The following is a 23,250-nucleotide window of genomic DNA, read 5'->3' as shown; positions in this document are numbered from 1 at the left end:
TCTATACAATCCGAGCCTTTTAAATGAAATGTTAAAACCTTTATTTATAAAAACTGACGGTTAAACAAGAATGAGAAAAAGAATGAAAATTTATTTAAAAATATGTAACTAAGCAATAAAGAAATTGGATTCTCTTCTCTATTTCGGAGAAATTTGAGAGTGAAATTTTGCCCCAAAAAGACCCAAATTGCAAACGGAGGGTTAAACGGTTGAAATGTCTCGGAATAAAAACGATATTTTAAACTAATAAAAAATTGTTTTAAAACATTTATTTTTTCAGTTTATACGTTTATTACACAACTTGTAACGTTCATCAACGTATTTTGAACGTCACTGCGTCGCTCGGTTAGTATCTAATAGAATAACCTCTTTCTCTACACCTAGCAAGATCAATTATTAAAAGGCGCAAAAATCATGTTAATTAGTATTAATTAGCACCGTTATTAATAGAAATATCGCTCATTAGATTTAATCTACCGTTAATAACCGAAAGAAGTATCAACGGTAACAGCGATAATGGAGATAATCACGCGTGACAGGTGTGTATGAATGAATAAAAATTGCGGCATGCAGATCGACGTGGGTAGCGCGTGTACATTGCAATCACGTCGGCGCGTCGCGTCGCGTCGCGTCGGCGACGTCGGCGTTGGGGCGGATACGCTCGCTGCACGTCAGCGACGTGTACAGGGGGTGCGGGGGTGGTCGACGCGCGTGCCGTACACGGCCGTGATATGTTGCTGGCGGGTCAAGTTATTTAATCCCGCCGGTATAAACCATAGCCGGCACGTCCGAAATTTATGCACCGGAGCCGCGCCAGGATGCGCGACTCGAAATATTCGCGCACGCCCTTCCGGAAGGACCGTTCCCAGCGTTGCGTCGCGTCGCGACGCGTCGCGTCGACGGTCCCCGCGGTAACGTGGTACAGCGTGCCCCGGCGATTACGCGAACCCGCTGGAAACGACAGCGAGAACAGGGTGTTGCTGACTCTCCTCCTGTTATTCCCTGCGATTTACGGAACTCGATATTCCGAGATCGCGCGTGTCGCTTTTTCCTTTTTTCTCCCTTTTTTTTTTACCGGCGAACGCCGATAAATTCCGTCGCACGTTGTTCCGATCTAGCGGCTTGCATAAACAATTGCAATCGGTGATCTTTTTTCCAGCGTTCGGCCTATCCCTTTATCTGCGGTTATCGTGTACCGAATACGTAAACCAACGTTACTCGTTTGTACCGGATAGATTTTTTACGAGTTCTTTATTCAAAGGTTCGTAAACTCGATGAAATTTTGTCACGAGTCGGAATTATTTAATAACAGAGCGTAATGACTCTTGGCTAATCAAGTTTCATGAGCGCAAATGGAGGATAATCTCTTTTCTTCAGTTGGATTTAAGATTTAAGTGAACTTTAGTTTAACAGAATTTTAACCTGAAGCTTCCAATTAGTCTGATATATCCGAGAAGTTTAACGATATACCATCTCGGAATTATCTTACATTTTTCTTCTTAGAAGTTCGTTTCTTATAATTTCTATACAAAGAGAAGAAAAAATAGATGTAATTATAAAAGTGTGACAACTACACAAGTTTAATGTGTAGGATTGATGTACACACACACACATAATTAAATAAAAATCATTTTGTAGTTATTACAATTATAAAATAATTTATTTAATTATATGTACTACATAAAGCTTATATAGTTGTCATCTTTATAGTTGCCATCAAAATTTTTCTCACTTTTATACATAGTTATTTTATTACAATATTTTTCTTTGAGTGTACACATTTTTTTATGCTATTAAAATTATTCTTTTACTTCCATCTGTTGGTTTTCACTTTTTCGTCTCGTTGTTAGGAAGTTTTAATTGTACAATATTAGTTAAAAGTACCAAAAAATCGGCCAAAAGAATATTTGTAAAAAAATTTTGTATTTACACCTGAAAAAAAAACAAACAGCAAAAAGAACAACAAATTATTTAGCTTTTAATAGCTAATATAGCACAATTATCATACTTTGCTGCAGTTTTAGATAAATGACGTTTGAACGAATAAGTGTTCCAAATGAAGTATATTGGACGAATATTTATTAAAGTTTTAATTGTATATACAGAGTGACATTTTCTTGAGGTAATTTTGAGACGAAAATCCTAATACAAGAATGTCGAGGCTACAATAGTTTTTGAATTATAATTAGTTAAAGATAGATGTGTAATTCGAAAACTATTGCCAATATTATAGCCTCGATATTAGAGTACCCTAACCCTCAACATTTTCGTATTAGAATTTTCGTCTCAAAATTACCTCAAGAATATGTCCTTAAGAGAAATTCGGTAGTTGTGAGACACCCTGTATAAAAAATTTGATTGAATTCTTCCTCATCAAATTTACAAATAAGTACTACAAAACGCGATTTTTACATAGGATTAAATAACTTTCAAATCAATAAGAGGATTATGCTCAAATTTTACACAAACACCTACAGACATGATAATAGAACAATCAAAATGAAGTTTTATGTTTTTGGTAGTGCCTTGAGTTGTGAAATACGTTCTTAATAATTTTATTAAAGGATTCGTAAAGCGTTCCATAGAGTAGACAGGTATTTTAGTAACGACACTAATTAAAAAATAGCAACAACAACATAACGGGCTGTCAGGTAGTATGCGTCTAGCAGTTCGTGTGTCGATGCATTCCTCGTTTCTCGTTCGAACGTATGCTCTAAAACCAGGAAAGTACATTCCTGCAGGATGCAGTGACCGCTCGTCGTTGTCACTGCAGTTGGCGTTGTCGCGGAATTGGACCGGCCATCCGATATCGCAGACGGTATTCTCGAAATTCGAGCGTTCTGTATTAATATTAAATTCCAGGCTCGCCTAGAGTCAATGATAGCCGCGGAAATTACACGCCCAAATGCGCCCAATAACGCGCGTCCATCGACACGCTTAATTCCGTTTCGTATCTCTAAAGTTGCGAATTTTCCATTGCAATTTGATTAAGCTGTCTTTTTGCACCAATTTTTCACGGTTCGTTGTTGTAAAATTTCCTTTTTGCGTGACCAACTTTTCTTCCTCACTTTTTTAAAATCAAATAACTCGCCACGTTTTTCCATTTATAATACAAACTTTAAACATTTTGTTCTTTTTGTTTTGTGTATAAGTTTCGCGGAAATGGAATAAAAAGTAAAAAAAAAATTCTTTAAATCTGAATACATCGAAGGGATGTTATTTAACATATGCAAAATATTCTATGTGTATCTGAGCGAAAGAATCGACCTGTTAATAACCGCAGCTATTCAATATATTTGCATTATCAAAATGCATTCTTTTATAGGCAGCTAAATTGTTAAAAGAATTATTTCGGATTTCTGTTGTGTAAATTTATTTTGATTAATGATCCGAATATTTCCGGAATTTGCTGCGCACCCGATGCATCGAAATATCGCACGCGACGTATCGATCGTGGTCGTGTTGCGGCGATTAAATCAAACGCGCTATCCAATCGCGTATTGCTTTTGGCATCGTCGAAGTGCGATTAATTTTATAATTCTGTGTTGGATAAAATAGCTCGAGCTTTATGCACGTAAATATAATGTATTAGCACACCACGGCTGTGTAATTCATAAAAATGATTAATGCCGCGCGATAAAAGAAGCAAAATATGCGAAATAATGCGCGAAAATAATGTCTCTCCTACTATCCTGTTTGTGTGAATTTTCATACCGCCGTGTATATCGACGTTATCGCATATCTTTCCGACCCACGATGCGTTATTAATGTTGGATATTAAAAATGGAGCACAATGCCACGTGCAGCTAGAATTTAATTTAACTCCCCGATCACTTTGACTCCTCTGAGAGCCAACTCTATAACAACGAATAAATTTAACAATGTATACTACGATAACGACAGTAAAATTATTGTCGACTGAATTACAAAATGTAAAAAACGTCATCTATCATATATGATCTTGTACAGCAAAATATCACGATTCGATATCCAACACAAATTAATAACGTCAGACTTTTATTTAATTACATTAATATACAATAAAAAATTACTTTAAACCAGAAGAATTCAAAAGTGTTGTTATAGATTTTTAAATACTATAACTGTAAACAATGCCGCAAGCCAAAAAGTTCCAGTACATCAGATTTTCAAGATAAATGAGGTTTAACGTCAGATCCAAAAAATGGATTTGAGATTTTTTGTAAAGAAGCTCAACATCATTTTGAAATTCCAATTACAAGTCATAAACGTATCGTTCATCCCCTATAAACTGCATTTTTTTAATTTCAATATCTTACTTTTTAGCCATGTTATGAAGAATTTAAATACAGGGTTTTCCTAAGATAGCAAATTTTTTGTCTTATGACGATGAAGTTAGATATAATTTTTACACTCTAAATTTCTTGCAGTGAAATCTCACTCCAAGAGAGTGAAAATGCAACCGCTCTTGAAAAAAAGTGAAAATATTTCACTTTTTGAAAAAAAATTACGATCTTCACTCTTTTTAGAGTAAAATCTCATTAAAAAAAAATGAAATTTCACTCCTTTGAAGTAAAAATTCATTTTAAAAAGAGTGAAAATTGTCACTCTTTTAAGAAGTGAAATATTTTTACTTTTTTTTAAGGGTGGTTGTATTTCCACTTTCTTGGAGTGAGATTTCACTATAAGAAATTTAGAGTGTAGTTTGTAATTATAGATGATGGTACACATACGCAAACCATATAACTTTTGTCTGAAACATTCTTTTTAAAAAAGCTTTTCAAGATATTTAAGCGTTTCCGAACTTTTTAAAGACCCTATATATTCTATGTATATTATATTCCATTATTCTAAATATTTCTTTCTTGTTGACTCTGGCGGAATCGGAATATTGACAATTCCTTTGAAAGTGCCGATAGAGATAATGATTTACTCGCGATTAACAATACTAAATTATTCAAGAAACGAGAGGCACGCAAACGAATTTGTGTTACATCATTTGTATTGCTCAATGTAATCGGATGCCATCGTACTATATCAATGCTATGAACATTAGTCTTGTCGCTATTCGCGCGGAAATTATACGTGCGAAGGCTGCGACGGAATGGCTATCGGCCTATCATACAAATGCACCCGTCGATACTATGATTCTATCTCGAAGTAATTCACGCAGGCCTCTAATAAATTGGGATATACAGACTGTAATGCATCATCCCTGTCATTTGCGTATCGGGTTTTTTTCCGCGATCACGAATCAAAAGACCGCTGAATCATTTTGTACAATTTAACTTGCCTCGTTATCCTGTAGCAAATAGAACGGGAAAAAAAGCGATCATGCTTTTGAATCAAATCATTTATTCATCGAGAGAGAAATATTGAGTTAGTACTTGGCCATATTATTAAACACACGAATTTTTTGGTACATTTATTTTTGTTAAAATGACCATTTTTATTTTTACGTGTATAAAGTATGATTTTTTTCTTTGGACAGTCTCAATTAAAAAAAAATACTGTTTCGATAATATTCATCAAATATTTATTTATTTTTGTAAGCTAAAGCGATATTATGTGTTTTTAACTTTTTCTTAATTGACCATTGATGACTGTAGAACCTTGATTCTAATAATAATATGCATGTATTTGAATCAAAGTTACGCAGTATTAAAATTGAAAGAACTTAATTTAAATTTGCAATGAGAGACAAATAAATAATAAAACGATATTTCTGTAATAGAAACAGAAAATACATGCGCTTTCCGTGCTGTCATCTGCTAACAAATGTTCACACATTTTCATAGACATCGTGAATGACAAGTGAATGATGAATTAAAACAAATGCATCCATTTTATTGGATTTATAAAAATGATTTTTTATGTGATATTTCAATCGATTACAACAATAAGAAATGAGACAATGACAACAGTGATAGAATATCACAATATTATAATATAAAATGTTATATTAATATATTAATATATACATTATATATATATATATATATTTATATAATATTAGTATATTATATTATAATATGTATTATATTATTATAAATGTGCATGTATAAATCTAAACCTTGGAAATTAATAAAGTATAAAAATATGCTTCTAATATGGCCAAAGACTGAATGTAGGATAAAAGCAGGAAATATGGAATACCGGTTTTTAAATTAACATTACTCTCATATAAAAATGCATATAAAAACTTAAAATTTATGCAGAATTCTTGAGGAATACGTTAGCTGTAACATTCAATAAATTAAAGTTGTCACAATTTGAATGCAACATCAGTATGAAAAAAGTAGAAAGTATGAAAATGGGAGTCTAAAGGATGGGATATAATAATATGTAATACCGGTTAAATTTGGGGAATAGTAATAAATATAGCAGCAGCTTCGTGAAACGTAAACAGTTTTACTTTGCGTAAACATGAATATCTTGCGAAAGTAAAGAATACATGGAGGGCTTTCAAGGCAAAGACTGACGTACCTGGAGGTCTCCCGACTTCTCGACTCTTCTCACCGGAAAGTACGGGTTTGTGTAGACTCGCTTTTCTTGCGAGTCGAGTGGCGTAACGCGCTGAGCACATACTAAGAAGTACATCCCGCGTGATAATAACGACGTCGTTAGATGGCCGGCCCACTTCATCTCACAATGACCCGTATAGAGTGCAGCGAGTCGGGAATGCGCACGGTCGCCAGAATTTACAAAATACCAAGGGTGTCCTAGGTAAACGTAGATATTTCTCGCGTTCGATTACAGATTACTGCACTTTCGGCGACGCTCGCTCGCGCAGAATCGATCCTGAATGATCAATGGAAGACGATTAACAAAAGCAAGTCGCGAAATCCTCTTAAGCCGACAACCGTCGCGCGAGCAGCATTGATAACAGCTTGCGCACAATTTGCCGGGGATACGGAACCGGCGACGCGGGAAACCAAACAGTCGATTCACCCGGTAGCGTCTTAGAGCAGTGACGCCGTTACGTGGAGCATATTTGTGTTCGCTCGAGCGTGAGCGAGCATTGTTGCACGTTGAACGCAATAACAAGCTGCATTAGAGTACCTCCTACTTCTGTGTAGGAGCGCCCTCGCTTCATCTCCAAAGAGCGTATACAGTAATGTCTTCTATGGAACATTGGATTTTCTATTATAAAGAAAATGTAGTTTCTCAACTATAATCTTTCACATTTTAATTGTTACGGAATTAAATCATAAAGGTCATAAAGCTTTTAAATAAGTGGAAGATTATACTTGACAAATTATATTTTTCTTTATAGTGTCTTTAACTTTTATAAGGTAAAACATTTTTCACGTACAAATATAAATATACGTAAACATTTATAATTGCTAAATGCAGCGAGAAACTTAACGATAAAATTATTATCACTAAATGAACTTTAACATAAGCACATAAACTTCCATAACTGAAGTTGTTGACAGCTTCGTCTTTGAACAACAATTTTATACATTCATAGTTTCTGCTATGAAATTTTTTTTTAATATAAAAAACCATTACTTTTTATGTGTCTGATAAAAATAAATCAAAAATTTTTTATTCGAGGGCCCTTCTCGGTCTAGAGGACACAAAATTGAGTGTTTTTCAAAAGTGGGTCGTAGATAAACGGTGAAATTAAAGTGTGTTATTGTTTGAGATATTTTTTCTTGACATGTTAACGTAAGTGCCACGTATTTACTTCTAAAATATTATATTTAATATAGGCGGTATCCAGGTGTAGTGCAGTGGTGTCAAAATTTCCGGGGTCTCTGCCGTTGTAAAAAATTTAGTGTCCAATAGAGCTAGAAAATAAAATTTTTTACAATTAATAATGGGTTCTTAACTGCATGACCTAAGGAAAATGAAAGATAATAATTTTTCACTAAATGACAGTGTTGTAAAGAAAAAAGTTAATTTTTTCACTGAAATTTCTGTGTTTTCTCGTTGTATATTAAAAAGACTATTCAAGTTATCATAAAATCTTTAGTTTATGCAGTAGCGACATTTAATTCAAACACGTTGGTATACCAAAATTCAAGTCAATCGGATTATTAGTTTGGGAGTTTTGTACAATGGCGATTTCAGAAACATGGTTTCGAGAAAAATGCGTTTAAACTTTAATGACTTGTTTAAACTAACATAATAAAAATAAAATAATTTTGTTCGAATTTTAAAAGCAAAAACCTTTTAAAATCATTCTAGACATTTTAATGTATCGATTTATGAAACAAAATCGATTTTTCTTAAATTCTAGACTGAGGAGGGCTCTTAAATTATTACAATATCACAATTACTCATAGCGACCCTATTAATCTTTCATGCGTCTATTTTAGAACACGTTTTTTGTGCGTACTTTTATTGTAATTACCTATTTTTTTCCGAAGAATTCGATGCACAAACCACCGAAACCATCAGTAAGCTAGTGAAGCCAGCGCCATTATTTCGTTAGCGATATTAAGTGAGTTACTTGTTATTCGTGTTAAACTTCGTTTACGTTAATTTAGCAAGAGGACGCTTTTGCGAATATTCCGACGAATATTCGATAAATTTTGCAATCCGCGGCCATTCGTGGTGATGTTGCAAATAATAATATCGCCCTCACAACATCATACGTCGCGCATCCTCACGAGTTACAGAGTGTCCGAAAATTACCGATCTCCCTTTTAGTTACAAATTTCCTGTTGTGACTATTATAGTTATAAATATAATAGGCATGCGGAGAAAACAACGCTGTGTAAAAACAAGAGAAAAAAGTAAGTAAAGTTGAAGCATTATATGAAGAAATAAATTCAAGATTAATCAAGACTAAGAGATGAGAAATTTTAGACTCGATCTGTCCAATATATCTCTTCTTGTCTATTTCATTACTATGCTGGTTATCCTTGACACGCAAGAAACAAAATGCTTGTGGATTAGTGTTAACTTTTTACACAAAGATTTAACAAAATAAATTTCATTTTCTTTCCGAATTCTTTACCCGAATATTAAATCCGAATACAAAAATAAAATAATTAGAAACTTTTGTAGATTAAAAAGTTATCGAAAACATAGCGGTCAGTCGTATTTTCAACGAGTGCAAATGAACTACATCAAAGAATTCATGGCCGCGAAGTAGAGTGACGGTTCTGGGGCATCCTGTATGCATGTAGATGCAATTTTGAGCTGTACACTGGTAATTAGGCAACCGCAATTAATCACACGCGCATCAAATATTTGCACAAGCAGGAAACCGCGCTTTATATACAAACATACTGCAATTTATCATGTTCCGCTCTCACGCCGGATTACGTCGCTGCGCTGGTCTGATGAACTTTTTCAACAGCCGAGAAGCGACGCAAAAGTGCAAAAATATTCTGCATTTTAGGAAAAACCTTCAAATCAATATCCATATATTACCGCTAATTGAAACGTGCTATTAAATAATTATGATACGTTGGAAACGTTATTACCATTGCAATCACTTATTATATTATTAAATCATTATTATTTATCATCAAATTATTAAATACAAGTATATATGATACTTTATCAACTGTATATGTACTATACACGTTATATATATATTGAATACTATATATATACTACTGTTTTTTTTATATCAGAATTGGATAAGTTTACCCGTTTTAACTAAGTTAAATTAAAGTTATTGATTTATAAAATTAGCTTGTTAAAAGTTTATTAAAATTAATTTATTAAAAGTACATAAATGAAAACTAACTTACAATTAATTAACAATTACAATTAGTTAATATTAAATTAATTAAAGTTAAATTAAAAGTTAATTTTGAAAAGCATTATTCATATTAAATATAAATTATCTTAATTTTTTAAAATTAGATTATTTTAAATGATGAAGCAATTACAACATAAATTGTCAGGTAAATTTAATAAATTAAATTTACATAAAATAACAAAGAAATATAATTTTTATAATCAAAAAGTATTTTATATGAAAATGTATTTTCTCTTTTACAATTATGTCCAGTTCGTTATAGTTTTCTATATATACAAAAGTTATCACAAAAATTCAAAAGACACAGTGACCTTTCGAAAGTAAAGATTTTAAGTTTTAAAACTCTTTTCCTAAGTTAAAATTTCGTTCATTTTTAATAAAGTTACATCTGTTTAAATTTTGAAGTAACACTACGAACTTTCGTCCCTACCCGATATAGATTATGCATTAATATGTCATTAATATACGTATATATATTAAACCATGTTAATGTAAGATTAATTCCATCTGATATTTAATAGCGTTCTCAATATCGCGAAACAATTTCGCAGTTTGTCGACTTGGATGTTTGAAGATTAGCATGTAATATTGAAAACACTAAATGCGTACTTAGATCATGAGATAACAATGCAAATTATGCATTATTAAACTGTAGCAGTAATGTAACACCAAAATTTGTTTAGCGGAACAATGGATGTTATTGTGGTAAAGGAGCGCATGCAGTTGCGGTTGTTTGGGGTGTCCTTCTGACAATTAAGCGCGGCAACCTGCATGCGTTAGTTCGCGATATATTCTGTGTTTGTCTGGGACTTGTCGTGTGCACGATGCACGCGTGCAATTTCCCAATTGCCTCGAGGAGACCGCGGGCGATCGGCGTAAGTACGTACATTCATTTACGCCTCATTAATTTGCTCCATCTCATTTACGCTTTCCATCCTCCTTTCTTACTCGCATTCCCGTTAATCATTACGCAAACTTTCGAATCGACGCCACGCCTGCTGATTCCGTCGTCTATTCGTTTTATTTTCGTCTTTGCGAAAAAAGGTCTACTGCGAATTGTTTGAAAGAAACCGCTCCGTTCCGACCAAACAGAATATACTCTAAATTTCCTACAGTGAAATCTCACTCCAAGAAAGTGAAAATATTTCACTTTTTTTCAAGGGAGGTTGCATTTTCACTCTCTTGAAGTGAGATTTCACTGCAAGAAATTTAGAGTGTACACTTCAATTTGTTAAGATAATTAAAAAGCTTTATATAAACATGGAGTTATTATTTATAAATAATTTAAACGTAAATGGTTTCTCTCTCTTAAAACATTTATTTAAACTTTTATTAAAATTTATTAAAATTTTTATGTAAACTTTATTTAATTTTTCTGGCTTAGAAAAAATTTCTCGCTACGGAATTTTTAAATTTATTCAAAATATTTCATGTCTCTATTTTTGCGCTTGGAAATGACAGACATTTTTACGCAGAAAATAATTAAGTTAGAATTTCTAGTCTAATTTAGAATTTATTTAGGCAACATCTTACATGTTTCAAGCTGATTAAAATGGAAAGTAACCTGCAATGAGATTCTAATTGAAGATTATGCGACAATAACGTTTAATCTTTATCCAGTTGGAGTCGAAATCATATTTTATTTTGCCACGGCTGCGAGGAATTACGCTGTTATTGAAGCAAACAGAAAGCGGCCGTGTCTCATACCGCGGGCCGCTTAATTTAATTATGGTCATTACCAACCGCAGCTACCAACTTTGCGCGAGTTATTATAGACTAACGTAACTTGCATTGTAAATTATTAACGGTTCTCCGAGCATATAGCTGGATCGCCAATATGGTGGCTTAGAATAATTTAGCGCTCGATAACGGCGGGGTTGGCCCCGTGGCATTCCTCGGATAAAGGTGCTCTATTAAGGGTGACGCAATTTAAACAAGTTCGAAAAAGACGTAGCCTTCTATCCGAAAGCTATAAGAAGGAAAGGGGCATGCAGGCGACGGCTTTCCGACGGACGTGGGTTTATTCAAATTGAACGCGACAGAGGCAGAATGCCGGGCGTGCCCGCGGGTTGTCAACTTTCCATTTTAAGTTTCCTGACGTATTGAGTCGAAGTTCGCAGCCGCGGTACTTCCGGAACTAGTCTGTCGTTCCCGGGAGAGAAAGACAGGCCCGTTGCGACAGGTAAAATATTGTTCCATTACCCGGTGCCACATTGATTCTAGACATCGCAGTGATGTGCCTGGACGACTTGAAAACATAAATAACAGTGCCACGAAAGTAGATCAGTGAATAATAAAAAAAAATATTAAATAATTAACGAGACTCTATCATTTATTCAACCCATTCTTTTCTCAAGTTTCGAATATACAAACATTGATTTTGAAATCAAATGTTTGTTTATTCAAGATGCATGCATCAATATACCAAGGATTTCAATTCAGGAGGGGGGAGGGGAGGGCAGCAAAAATTTATTTTTACATGAAATTTATTAAAACATTTATATCGAACCTAGTCTTTGAGGATTCTCACCAAATTTTTTTATAAATAATATATGAGCAAATTGGCAAGGGTACCATTTAATTTTTTGCCATAAAAAAGATTTTTATTTAATTGTTTTTTTTTTTTTGCCAAAATTTAGGGCGGAGGGGGAGTCCTTCTCTTCTCTACTTACATGAATTTACGTAAATTGTAAACTTTTAAGAAATTTTCATCAAAGTTTTTCAATCTTGATAAAACTTTGCACTCAAAGAAAGATATCGTGATAGTAATTATAAAGGCGACTATAATGGGAAACCATTTTAAACTATTTTTTTTGTAATTATAAACTATTTTATATTTGCAAAATAACTAAAAGTAATTTATTCAAAATAGTATATGTATATACAAAGTGGTACATATACATGTAACATATTAATTTTACATAAAAAAATTGTATAGTTATTTTCGTATATTAGTTGTCACTATGTCTTTTCCTCTGAATGTATAATTGCGCGTTTCATTAAAATTAAAAAATATTTGACATTATTTATCATATAGCTTAATTTTTTTTTTATAAAATTAAAAGTAGCTACAAAGTGATAGAGATATTAAAAAATGCTACAGTACAACTGTCAGCATTTATAAACAATATAAAAATAAAAAATCATTAAAATTCTATTATACCCTTAATTTTAAATCTCGAACTTTCCATCACGTCAAAATGATTATGAACAGGCTTTTTCACGACACAATACAGCCGAGAAATTTAGTCGAGCGGCTCCGACAGTTTTCCCTCGCGGCCTTTATAATAAAGCTTAATCTCCGCTCTACACTACGGCATTTTAATGAACATGCCGCCTCAAAGCGTTTATGGGATATATGGAAATTTTTTAAATTTGCTTGTTTGGCGTGCGGCGTCGCGCCGCGATTTTTGCGCCGCGAGGTGCAGATTAACATTTATTAAAAACATAAATTATGCGCATTAACGAAGCTTGGAAAGCTAACAATCCTTTCCGAGCTTTTAACTGCTCTAAACTAAGAAGATGCGAATGAAAAAAATGTTTATTATCTCTCTAAAAGCTTTCGTAATTTTTTACACGCGGCACGCCTGTTTCTTTTTCTTTTTAAGAATCTTTTAAGCATTTTTCGGTGTTCCTCCAAAGAAGAGTGTAGAAGTGTAAAACAGCGTGGAGTTTGTGAGCATATCGGCGACTAGAATTATTATTATAATCAAATGCGCGGATTCCCGCGACGACTTTTAATGGAGTCACGCGTTGTCGTTTGAAACTTTGAGTGCCTCTTACGAGGTCTTTCTTGCAGATTGCGACATGACGAGAATAACGAGAATTATGAAGTAATCTACGAAGAAGGGTCAACGACACAGTTGAGATTCTTCTTGCGAAGTCACGAAGTCACAGCTAATGATAACTCGGATATGTTTTCGCTCGTATAATTTTAAAAATAGAGAAAGCAAATTTTTTTATCTTGTCGGAACAGTCTCCTCGATAGCGTTTCAGGTTTTAAAGTAAAAAGAGTGAAAATGAGAGCGAATTAATTTACTGGGATAAATTAAACAGCGAAACTGTAATTATTTCTTTTATCTTAATTTTACGGTCTTTAGTAAAATTTTAATTAAAACTGAAAATAACCAAAAGTATTTAATATTGGTTATTAAAATACGTAATTAATGTCTAAATAACATTTAGAAAATTGCTATTCGAGTAGTTTTTAGTAAGCGTACTTTTTCTCGGATTCCTTCTCAGCTTTCTATTACAAGTAAAGCAATGAATCAATCAGGCTGAGGTTGTGGATTCCGAGGAGATTCCTCGCCGGAATTTCGGAAGCTGTGCGACGTAAACCCTCGAAAATCCGTTTGAGGTCGGGACTAGGGGTCCAGCAAAGCTCAATATAAATCAGAGTCCGACGAAGCGTTGGCCGTTGCGGCTCCCGTCTTCCATCGGTATCTTTCGTGTCCATCTCTTTCTTCCATCTCCCGCCCCTCCCGCCTTTCCCGGACATGTAATTACGGGCGTTAGGTGAAGAACTTACGAGCCCAGGCTCTTCCGCCCTCGTGACTGCCAGACCCGCACATCCCCGCAAAAAGAGCACGCGCAATGGAGGAGAAATGTTTAAGGTCCGAAAAGCTTCCCGTTTCTTAAAGCAGGATTCTTTTGCGGGTGATTACCCGTAAAAGCCTAGGATGGATAAACGGCGGAACGGTAATCACTTTTCAAACATTCAGTCGCAAAGGTAAAGGAGATGGGACGCTAAGAATTGACGTATTGAGGACTTTTGCTGCTGCAATTTGGAATATTTAACTTCTTGAAAAGAAGGATTTTGCTGATATCTAAATATTTAGGTAGATATAGATCTGAAAATAATTTTGACCGACTATAAATAATTATAATAGAAATCTCAAGCATGCGCTGAGAAAAATTTCTGATTGAAAATGAACGAATCATTCTGCGTATTCTGATTATATCAATTAGAATTCTGTTCATCATAATTGGACATCTGGATATCTCGACTATAATTCTAATAGATTTAATCGGAAAACTCCGATTTTTCCGTTTTCAACCAGGCTTCCGGTTAATGCAATCAAACTCTCTTTCCAATATGATGAGCAATGCTATAAAAAGTATTGACGTTCTAATAACCAGTTCAAGTGTTCTACATAATTATTTGGGTGGACCTACAAAATTATTTTTAAATCTGTGCTTACCTAAAGTTTTAGATACTTCAGCAAAATCGTCCTTTCCGTTTAATTATAAATTGTACCAAAGATTTTGCGTATTTACAATTTGCGAATACACGAATATACGCAAGAAAAATTTTCGTAATTCTACCTGGGCGTTATCTCTATTATAAAGAATATAGATAAAAGGTAATTTCTATTTTAAAGAATAGAGATAAAAAAGATATGGAAAACGCTTTTCATTTCAGTATATTTTTTCACTTCAATTTTGATCCTCTTACATTTTTCTATTTTCCACGTTTGCACTTTTTCTGTGTAGAATTTAAAAACGTTGCAAGTTACAACCAGCCGTCGGTTCACAGTCGAAATAATTTTTCAAGCACGCTCTCGCGCACAACGCGGACTTGATCCGGGGATCGCACAAAACTTCCGCGTTTAGGGAAACGACGAGTAAACAGGACAAGAATAATCGTCTTTGCTGTAGCACACAAGGGATGGGGAAGACGCGGCAGCTTCTCACCCTTGGCTCGAAACAATCGCAACTATGCCCCAACAATTTATAATTCCACGCTGCCGCTCTTCCACCGCACCCTCGGCCGGGAGGCCTCACTGTGCGCAGTATACAGTTAAATGTTATTACTTCAGTTGTTGCAGATAATTTCCCTCGGTTGTCCGCCGGGGCAAATTCCGCTCCACTCGGTTTTCACGAGGGACGTGGTCGTCAGCTAGAGTTCGCATGAAATCTACGGATACAAATAACGCCGCTTTACGTGTCGTCAGCAACGCGAGCCAAGCAGTTAGCCACCTCCTTACCTCTATTAGGAAGTGAAAGATGATGGAAAAAGAAAAATAACAAATTATTATTATTACTATTGAAGAACGACAGGAGTCATTGTTGAAATTATTCTTAATAATGTTTTTACGCGTAGTCTGCTAATATTTTTTATGAAACATTGCAGATCGATAAAAATCTCTGAATTTACTGAATGGAATTGAAAATCCTTTTATAGGATTAAAATAGACCCAAAATTGGAAAGTGCTGTAGTGAACTTTATGCTAAAATCCAGAAAAAAGTTAATTACCTACATTTTTTCACTCGTAGAGCTGTCACTTGACGAAGACGTTTCCGCGTAATACAAAAGTTTTATAGTTTGTATGGATAAAACGACAGTACAGCGTATTACGTGTACAAACAATACCGAGTTTACAGAACTAAGATTGAAAGCTTAATAAAAATTTATATTGATCTGCAAATTACGTGTATATGAATACTGAGCGAAGACTCAGAATGGTAAACAAAGTAGTAATTGTGTCTAGCAGTAGGTGCTCGATCTTGCAAAAGATGGTGTTGCAATATGTTAGATAAGAACAGATGTTTGCGTTTGAGTGAGGGAGAACGATAATGTAAGAAATTAAAAAAAGATGTCACTATTATCGACTTTTTTAATTTGGAATTTAAAGATTTATTCTATATCGACATCGATCAAATTCGACCGTCACTCCTTTAATAGTGTTTTTATGCAGTCTATTAATATTTGTCTCACGTAAAATTTTTGAAAATAATTAATCAAAATATATGTTTCTATGCAAAACATATACCATAAAAAGGATGCAATAAAGGTTAAATATAAAAAAAGAAATAAAACCGAAATGTTATTTCAAGCATATTTAGGACGTTATTAAGAAAAATATTGAAATTGTCTCCAGTAATATATCTTCGATTTTGATGAGCTTTTAATATATTGCAGAGCAAAAGAAATATTATAAAAAAAGAAATAAAACCGAAATGTTATTTCAAGCATATTTAGGACGTTATTAAGAAAAATACTGAAATTGTCTCCAGTAATATATCTTCGATTTTGATGAACTTTTAATATATTGTAGAGCAAAAGAAATATTAGCCTTATATTTTTTTATCTGTTTATTAAAATTTAGTGGTCAAAATAACTCTTTAAATGTTACGGATACTTTTTCATTTTTGATATTTTTTAAAAATGCGATTGCGCTATTATTAAGTAGGAAATAAATCTTTTGTATATAACATTGTATTATATACTTCATAGTTTCGAAGATATTCGCTGAAAATGAGAAAATCCGTTATTTCCGAGAAGTTGTTTCGAACCTCAAGATAAGCACATAAAAAAATATGGATGTAATATTTTTTGATATTTTACAGCATATCTAAAACCTATCAAAATCGATAAAAGATAATTCCGACGATTTTCTTGCAAGTAATATGTCGTAAAACGTATTTTGTGAACAATAATTAGTTTTCGACAGCGAGCGACAATTATCTTAAGATAATATTCGAAGATGAGCAATTTCCAGCAGCTTAATTACTTAGCGCTCGTTTCGCACATAATTTACTTAATGGAGATTCATTACTCATTAATCCTGAGATATTTTTTGTTATCCGATATTATCTGGAAAAGATTTATGTTAAAATATATAAAATATACTTGTACATTAATTTTAGATCGATCACTTTCTACAAAATTAAATTATAATCTAGATCCAATATGACTCGCTTTTGGAAAGTTTCGCTGAAAATGAGAAAAAAAAATTATTAAATTGTTTCGCATCGTTTTCAGTGGAAATGTCTGGAAACCACGATTAAAATTTACTTCATTTGACAGAAGTATAAAATTGACAATAGTCATCTCCCCTATGTAAATACAAGGGGATTTTATTTAAAAAATTTCTGGTATCTCCTACGGACAAGCATATTTGAGAACCAACTCCTACACGCGCGGGACAAATACTTTTAAAACATACTTTACCTCACGATAAAAGAACGACAAAATTAAAATATATTCAACGTCATAAAACATTTGCAAAATCGCAGTGGACGTTTTCCATCAGTCGGTACAGAGCGGAAAGGGATGATCCTTCGCTTTTTAGCTCGCCAACATTTTCATCTTGCCTTTTGCTCCTCGGCAGGCGGGGCTGCGTGCATCAGTGACTGCTGGTCTTGCACTCGTTCCTTCCCTCACGACGAGCGTTCCTCGGTAATGCGCATCTCGGTGCATTAACCTGTGCCGGGTACAGCACGCATACCTACGTCAAACCTTTTGTGGTGCGGTACAAACGCAAACCACCTTCCGCGCCCATCGGCGAGGAAACGCAAGCGACTTCCTTCCTCTCTTTCTGCCGCGAGTTAGAGTTCCTTTCGCAACCGTTAATCATCCTGCACGCGCAATTTCCGCGCTAGTTAAATTGCAATGTCAATTTTTTTCTACCGATATTGTTCCCTTCACTGTTATCTCTTTTTAATTATGACAATGTATTTTACAACGCGATTAGTTAGAGTTTACCGTCACATAGTCAAGTCCTCATACGTTGTTAAATAATTACTCGCTTGTGATTTTCGAGAGGATTCTCAGGAGCAGGATATCAAGGTAGATGCAAGGCAGACGGTAGGCAGAAACCTTGAAGGACGAGAGTAGAACGTGAAACGAAAGCGGATGTCGCGGCCGAGAAGGATGAAATCGTTAAAAGGAATGCGCAGTCGAGTGAAAGAGACTTCGAGAGATCGGCAGAGAGGGGTCGATCTCGGCCAGTTGAAATAATGTAGAGAAAGCTCTAAAAAGCTCCGCCAGAAATCCAGGAAGACGTCCGCCATCTCATTTTATTTCAGTTCTCTTAGCTTTCGGGGGAAGAAAATTTCCTGCGATATATTTTCTTCTTGTCTTCAGTCTTAACAACGTTACTTTTATAAATTCATTAATTACATTTACGGCTACTTTAGATTCGGGTAGTCTCTTTCGGGGAAACTCGAATGGCAGACTATCATATTTTTAACATTTAATATTAAATACGTCGGAAGTTATACTTGACAATTCTGTTTTATAAAAATAATAAAATTCGGAAAAAATTATTAGAAAACTCCGAAACCTATTAAATTAAATATAAGCCGAGTCTTGCATAAGAGAGCTTAGAATCAATTTTTCCCTGAAATAAAAAATATTTTTGTATCATATAAATAAAGGATTAGTATGTAACATGATATGATGTTATTATTATTAATAAAGAAAAATAACAAATTTTTAAGAAGACAATGTTATAAACAAAAGATTTCTTCAAAATGATAAAAAAAGATGATTTAAGTAATAAAGAATCGTACTGTTTATCACATTTTGATTTGGTGTTTACGTTTTGGTTCAGGAATCTTCCCGTTGTAAATGTCTGAGATTAAATCGCGATTTAAATTTACACAGTGATATCGTTCAATGACATTTCTGAGTTTAAGGCCTTGATTTGTGTCTTACGACGATATTATTCCTTGTCCTTTCTAAAAATATTGCCTATCTGTAATTCCACCTTTCAGGAATCTGTTTCTCTTTGGCGTACACGTACGGTCGTTTTTATTTCCAGTTTAGATGCGTGTCTTGAATAAAGAAGAGAGAATTCAGGGCGAACCGAAACTCGTTGACCTGCTGACTTGACAGTCTTACTAAAACACTCTGTAAAACCGCACTCGCAGGCTTTGCCTGATCATTTTCTTCTTGTTTAATTATAATTATTAATAAAAGAATTCACTAAAAGTTATTAGAATTACTAATTGAGTAAAAATTAAATTAAATTTTATTTTAACTTTTAATTCGTAATTTTTAACCTAATGCAATTTCACAATGTGGCAACAGAGCATATTATAAACATAGAAAATTACAAGTGCGATAATTTATATGATTTAATACAAACAAAAGTATAAAAGTACTTTGCGTTACTATATAATGTAATTATTACTAAACGTTATCGTTATGCATTGAAAAGTCAGTGTGTTTAAAGTTTGGTTAATTTAGATATTAAATCCGTATCACGAGGAAGCTGGTGGTGAGGAAACGCGGATGCAGGAAATGTGCGGTGAACAAGTCTCACACGTATGCGCTAATACATATAAATGTCGTAATACGTATTTTTAGCGGGTCAACAGTTTCGGTTTGTGTCGCGCGATGATAACAAGCGCAATTTCGGTATAAGTCAATCGCAGAGCGCGTTACGAAAATCTCTTCCGTATATTACATTTAGAACTGAACGTTTGAAGTTTAATTTGCAATTCGCGTCGTTGTCAATAAATTATATTAATTAGCATGAAATGAGGGGGATTTACGTAATTAGTTTGATCTCATTTTACATGCTCGCGCTATTCGTTAATAATAACGGTGTAACGGAAGGTCACAGTGTGAAAGATTATTTACGGGGTTTATACGCATTAAAACAAGTCACAAATCTTCGACACGGAATTCTTCCAGGTAATTTTTTTTTATTTATTTATTAGTTTTAATTGTTCTAAGAATATTCATTTTTTTAGCATTTATGATAAATACTTAATTGTTTATATTTCTTTTTATTTATTTAAACGGTAAGTAAATGTATAATTTTTATTTGACTGTGTAAAAATAGCTAAATATTTATAAAATATAATATAGTAATTTTTTTCTTTGTTTAAAATTTCATACATTAAAATATATTATATTTAACTTAATAAATGGAGCAAAATATAAATTACAAGCCATATATTTTTGCTTTAATATTTATTATATTTATATTTTATATTTCATAAATAATTTTTTGACAACTATTTTTGCTTTATTGGAAATGTTCAGTTTGTTAAGCTAAATGTAAAAAAAATATCTATTTATTTTCATAAAATATTTACAAAGTATGAATATTCACGATTTTAAGTTATTGTAAATTTAATTTTTTTGAACATTTTGATCTTTATATAATAGCAATGATCAACATTTTAGTACAAAATTATCATTTAAATTCCATTTTTTTTTAATATTTTGTGAAAGCCTTGCGTTATAAACGAGAATTAATTGAAAATTAAAAAAAGGAAAGATTAAACTAAAAAAGTGGCTTGAAATTATAAACACAATCAAAACAGAGCATACAGCCACAACGCCAGATAATATTTGCGAAAGTCAATTTATTCAGTTACATTACATTAGACATGAATTTAAACGTTTCGGTTTTAATGTAATTGAATAAATTGACTTTCGCAAATATTATCTGGCGTTGTGGCTGTATGCTCTGTTATGATTGTGTTTAAAAAAAGAAAAGGACATAAACAAAGTGAATAAACCCGAATTATTGACCCAATCGTGTGTATTAAAGGTTAGTTTGTATACAATTGACGTTACAAAAATTGGAACTTGTATTTCACTTACATTATATAAAAATATATTTTGACAGCTAATTATAAATTATTAATTTATGTTTATTATTTATTATTTCTCTTTATTTGTTGTTATAAATTATATACCTTTTTATTCACAATCTTTAGGCACTCTTTGGTGTGGCCGAGGAGATATCGCTCGCAAGGATTCTGATCTGGGCATGTATACAGAAATGGACGACTGTTGTCGAACTCACGATAGTTGTGAAGACTACATAGAACCAAAAAGTATAAGATATGGACTGTATAACAAATACATTTGCAGAAGGTAGGAAGGTACTGCAATACGGCAATTATGTTAGGCGCACGAGTGCATTTTCCTTTTCGACTTTTTGCAGTTCATTGTGCGAGTGCGAGTTGCAATTTCACAACTGTTTGACGCAAATACGCGGCCTTTATCCATACGCCGTGAGAAGAATATATTTTAGTGCATGCAAGCAGTGCTTTCGTACCTTTTACGATCCCCAGGAGTGCATAAATGAGTAAGTACAATGAAATAAGTTTTTTTATATTATTATTTTTATCATTTGCTATTTAACATAACTTTTTAGCAAATTTGCATTTGAATAAATATTAAAATATTTATTCAAATATTTATAATTAAAATACTTCTAATTAATTGTACATTCTTTTTACCAATTCCGGTAGTTAACAAAATTTCGGTAACATCGGTAAAACTTATATTTTATGATTTCTTATTAATTCTATTTTTTATATTTGATAATCAAAAAGTCGTAGCAAGTTATTTTTATGTAATCAAAATAACTTGAAAATTTAAATGTGACAAGTCCTTTCCATAGATCTAGATTTATGATAACATTTTTTGTAAACTTTATTATTTATGGCTGCTTCATTACGAAATTACAAACTAGATCGCTTATAACTTTGAAAAAAGCTTAAACTTACTTTTTGTTGTCAAATTGAAAATCGAGATAAAAGTTAAGCTGCTCATGTGTGCTATATGTGTGCTGTATATATTGTCATGTATAGAAAATAAAGTAGATATTTATACACTGAGAAAAAAATATAGTCAATTTTAATAAATATTTAGTTCAATACTGCCAACTAAATATTTACTTACAGTAAATAAATATTTGTTTAGTAAAAAAAATAATTGTTAAATCAAATTAACATTTCTTGTATCAAATAAATATATCTTTATATTTAATAAATATTTAGTTCAATACTGCCAACTAAATATTTACTTACAGTAAATAAATATTTGTTTAGTAAAAAAAATAATTGTTAAATCAAATTAACATTTCTTGTATCAAATAAATATATCTTTATATTTAATAAATATTTAGTTGACATGTATATTCAACTAAATATTTATTAAAATTGGCTATATCTTTTTTCAGTGTAATAAGAATGGCGTCTTGATAAATATTTCAATAACAAAAAGTACGTGCTACAGAATTTTTATTAACATTTTTGTATTCAATATTGAATAAAATCGAGATCTATCTTATTTAGTTTATATACGTTACCAAAAAAACATTTTTATTTGTTGACTAATGTTATCGGATCAAAATGACGATAATATTGGTGACTTTACATAGTTTTCGTTATACTCATTTTATTAAAATTCCATTTCACAAAACACATTATATTCATGTAATTGTTATCGATCAATTTATATTAAGTTGTAATTGAATTGAAATTGTTTGTTATACACCGAAATTGGTTTCCCATCAATCATTAATTAATTGTATCATTGATCATAGGGGTCTTGATATAATCGAAGAGATGGACCGTAAGGGTCGCCGTGTTTTCTGCGCAAAGTTTGAGCGAAATCCAAAATGGGGCCACCGACACAACATTACTACGTCAAAATTGATTCCTGCCACCGAACTTTCAACCTGGGATAATGATAAATCTATACAGATCGCTTCACGCTTCTATCCTGGGGAAGACGGAGAATATTCTAACGATGAGGATGACATTACCTTTGATGAAATTTATGCATCAATGGAGGATAATTATAATTAATACATTTTGATGCTAAAGTTCATAGCACGGTCACGTTTCTGTCAAAAATGCTGAGAACAGATAATAAGGCATAATTTTAAAAAATTATTTTGTTTTAATTTTGATCTCTTTAGTTTTAACTATAATAATATACGCCGAATATTAATCCGAAACATACAGATTAATCCTCCGCCGGTAATTGGAATTTTTAAACACAT

General features: G+C 32.9%; 2 protein-coding genes across 2 annotated transcripts in view; one reads left to right on the top strand and one right to left on the bottom strand.

Moving 5' to 3' along the window:
* LOC108768595 (uncharacterized) overlaps positions 1 to 23,250 on the bottom strand; it is a 126,173-nt gene that overhangs the window by 8,496 nt on the left and 94,427 nt on the right. The window lies entirely within an intron of this gene.
* On the top strand, positions 19,831 to 23,221 carry LOC108768596 (uncharacterized). The gene is made up of 4 exons (XM_018519078.1): positions 19,831 to 20,132; positions 21,170 to 21,329; positions 21,400 to 21,543; positions 22,789 to 23,221. The coding sequence occupies exons 1-4, from the start codon at positions 19,976 to 19,978 to the stop codon at positions 23,051 to 23,053; spliced, it is 726 nt and encodes a 241-aa protein (XP_018374580.1). The 5' UTR covers positions 19,831 to 19,975; the 3' UTR covers positions 23,054 to 23,221.

Source organism: Trachymyrmex cornetzi, unplaced genomic scaffold, assembly GCF_001594075.2.
Source record: "Trachymyrmex cornetzi isolate Tcor2-1 unplaced genomic scaffold, Tcor1.1 scaffold81, whole genome shotgun sequence".
NCBI lineage: Eukaryota > Metazoa > Arthropoda > Insecta > Hymenoptera > Formicidae > Trachymyrmex > Trachymyrmex cornetzi.
The sequence above is the reverse complement of the archived record's forward strand: the minus strand, read 5'-3'. Positions and strand labels throughout refer to the sequence as shown.

Excerpts from the sequence above, each read along its gene's own strand:
- LOC108768596 (XM_018519078.1), top strand. The coding sequence starts at position 19,976 with ATGAGGGGGATTTACGTAATTAGTTTGATCTCATTTTACATGCTCGCG. Across the intron at positions 20,133-21,169 it reads TCGACACGGAATTCTTCCAG|GCACTCTTTGGTGTGGCCGA; the intron begins GTAATTTTTTTT and ends CACAATCTTTAG. Across the intron at positions 21,330-21,399 it reads AACAAATACATTTGCAGAAG|TTCATTGTGCGAGTGCGAGT; the intron begins GTAGGAAGGTAC and ends GACTTTTTGCAG.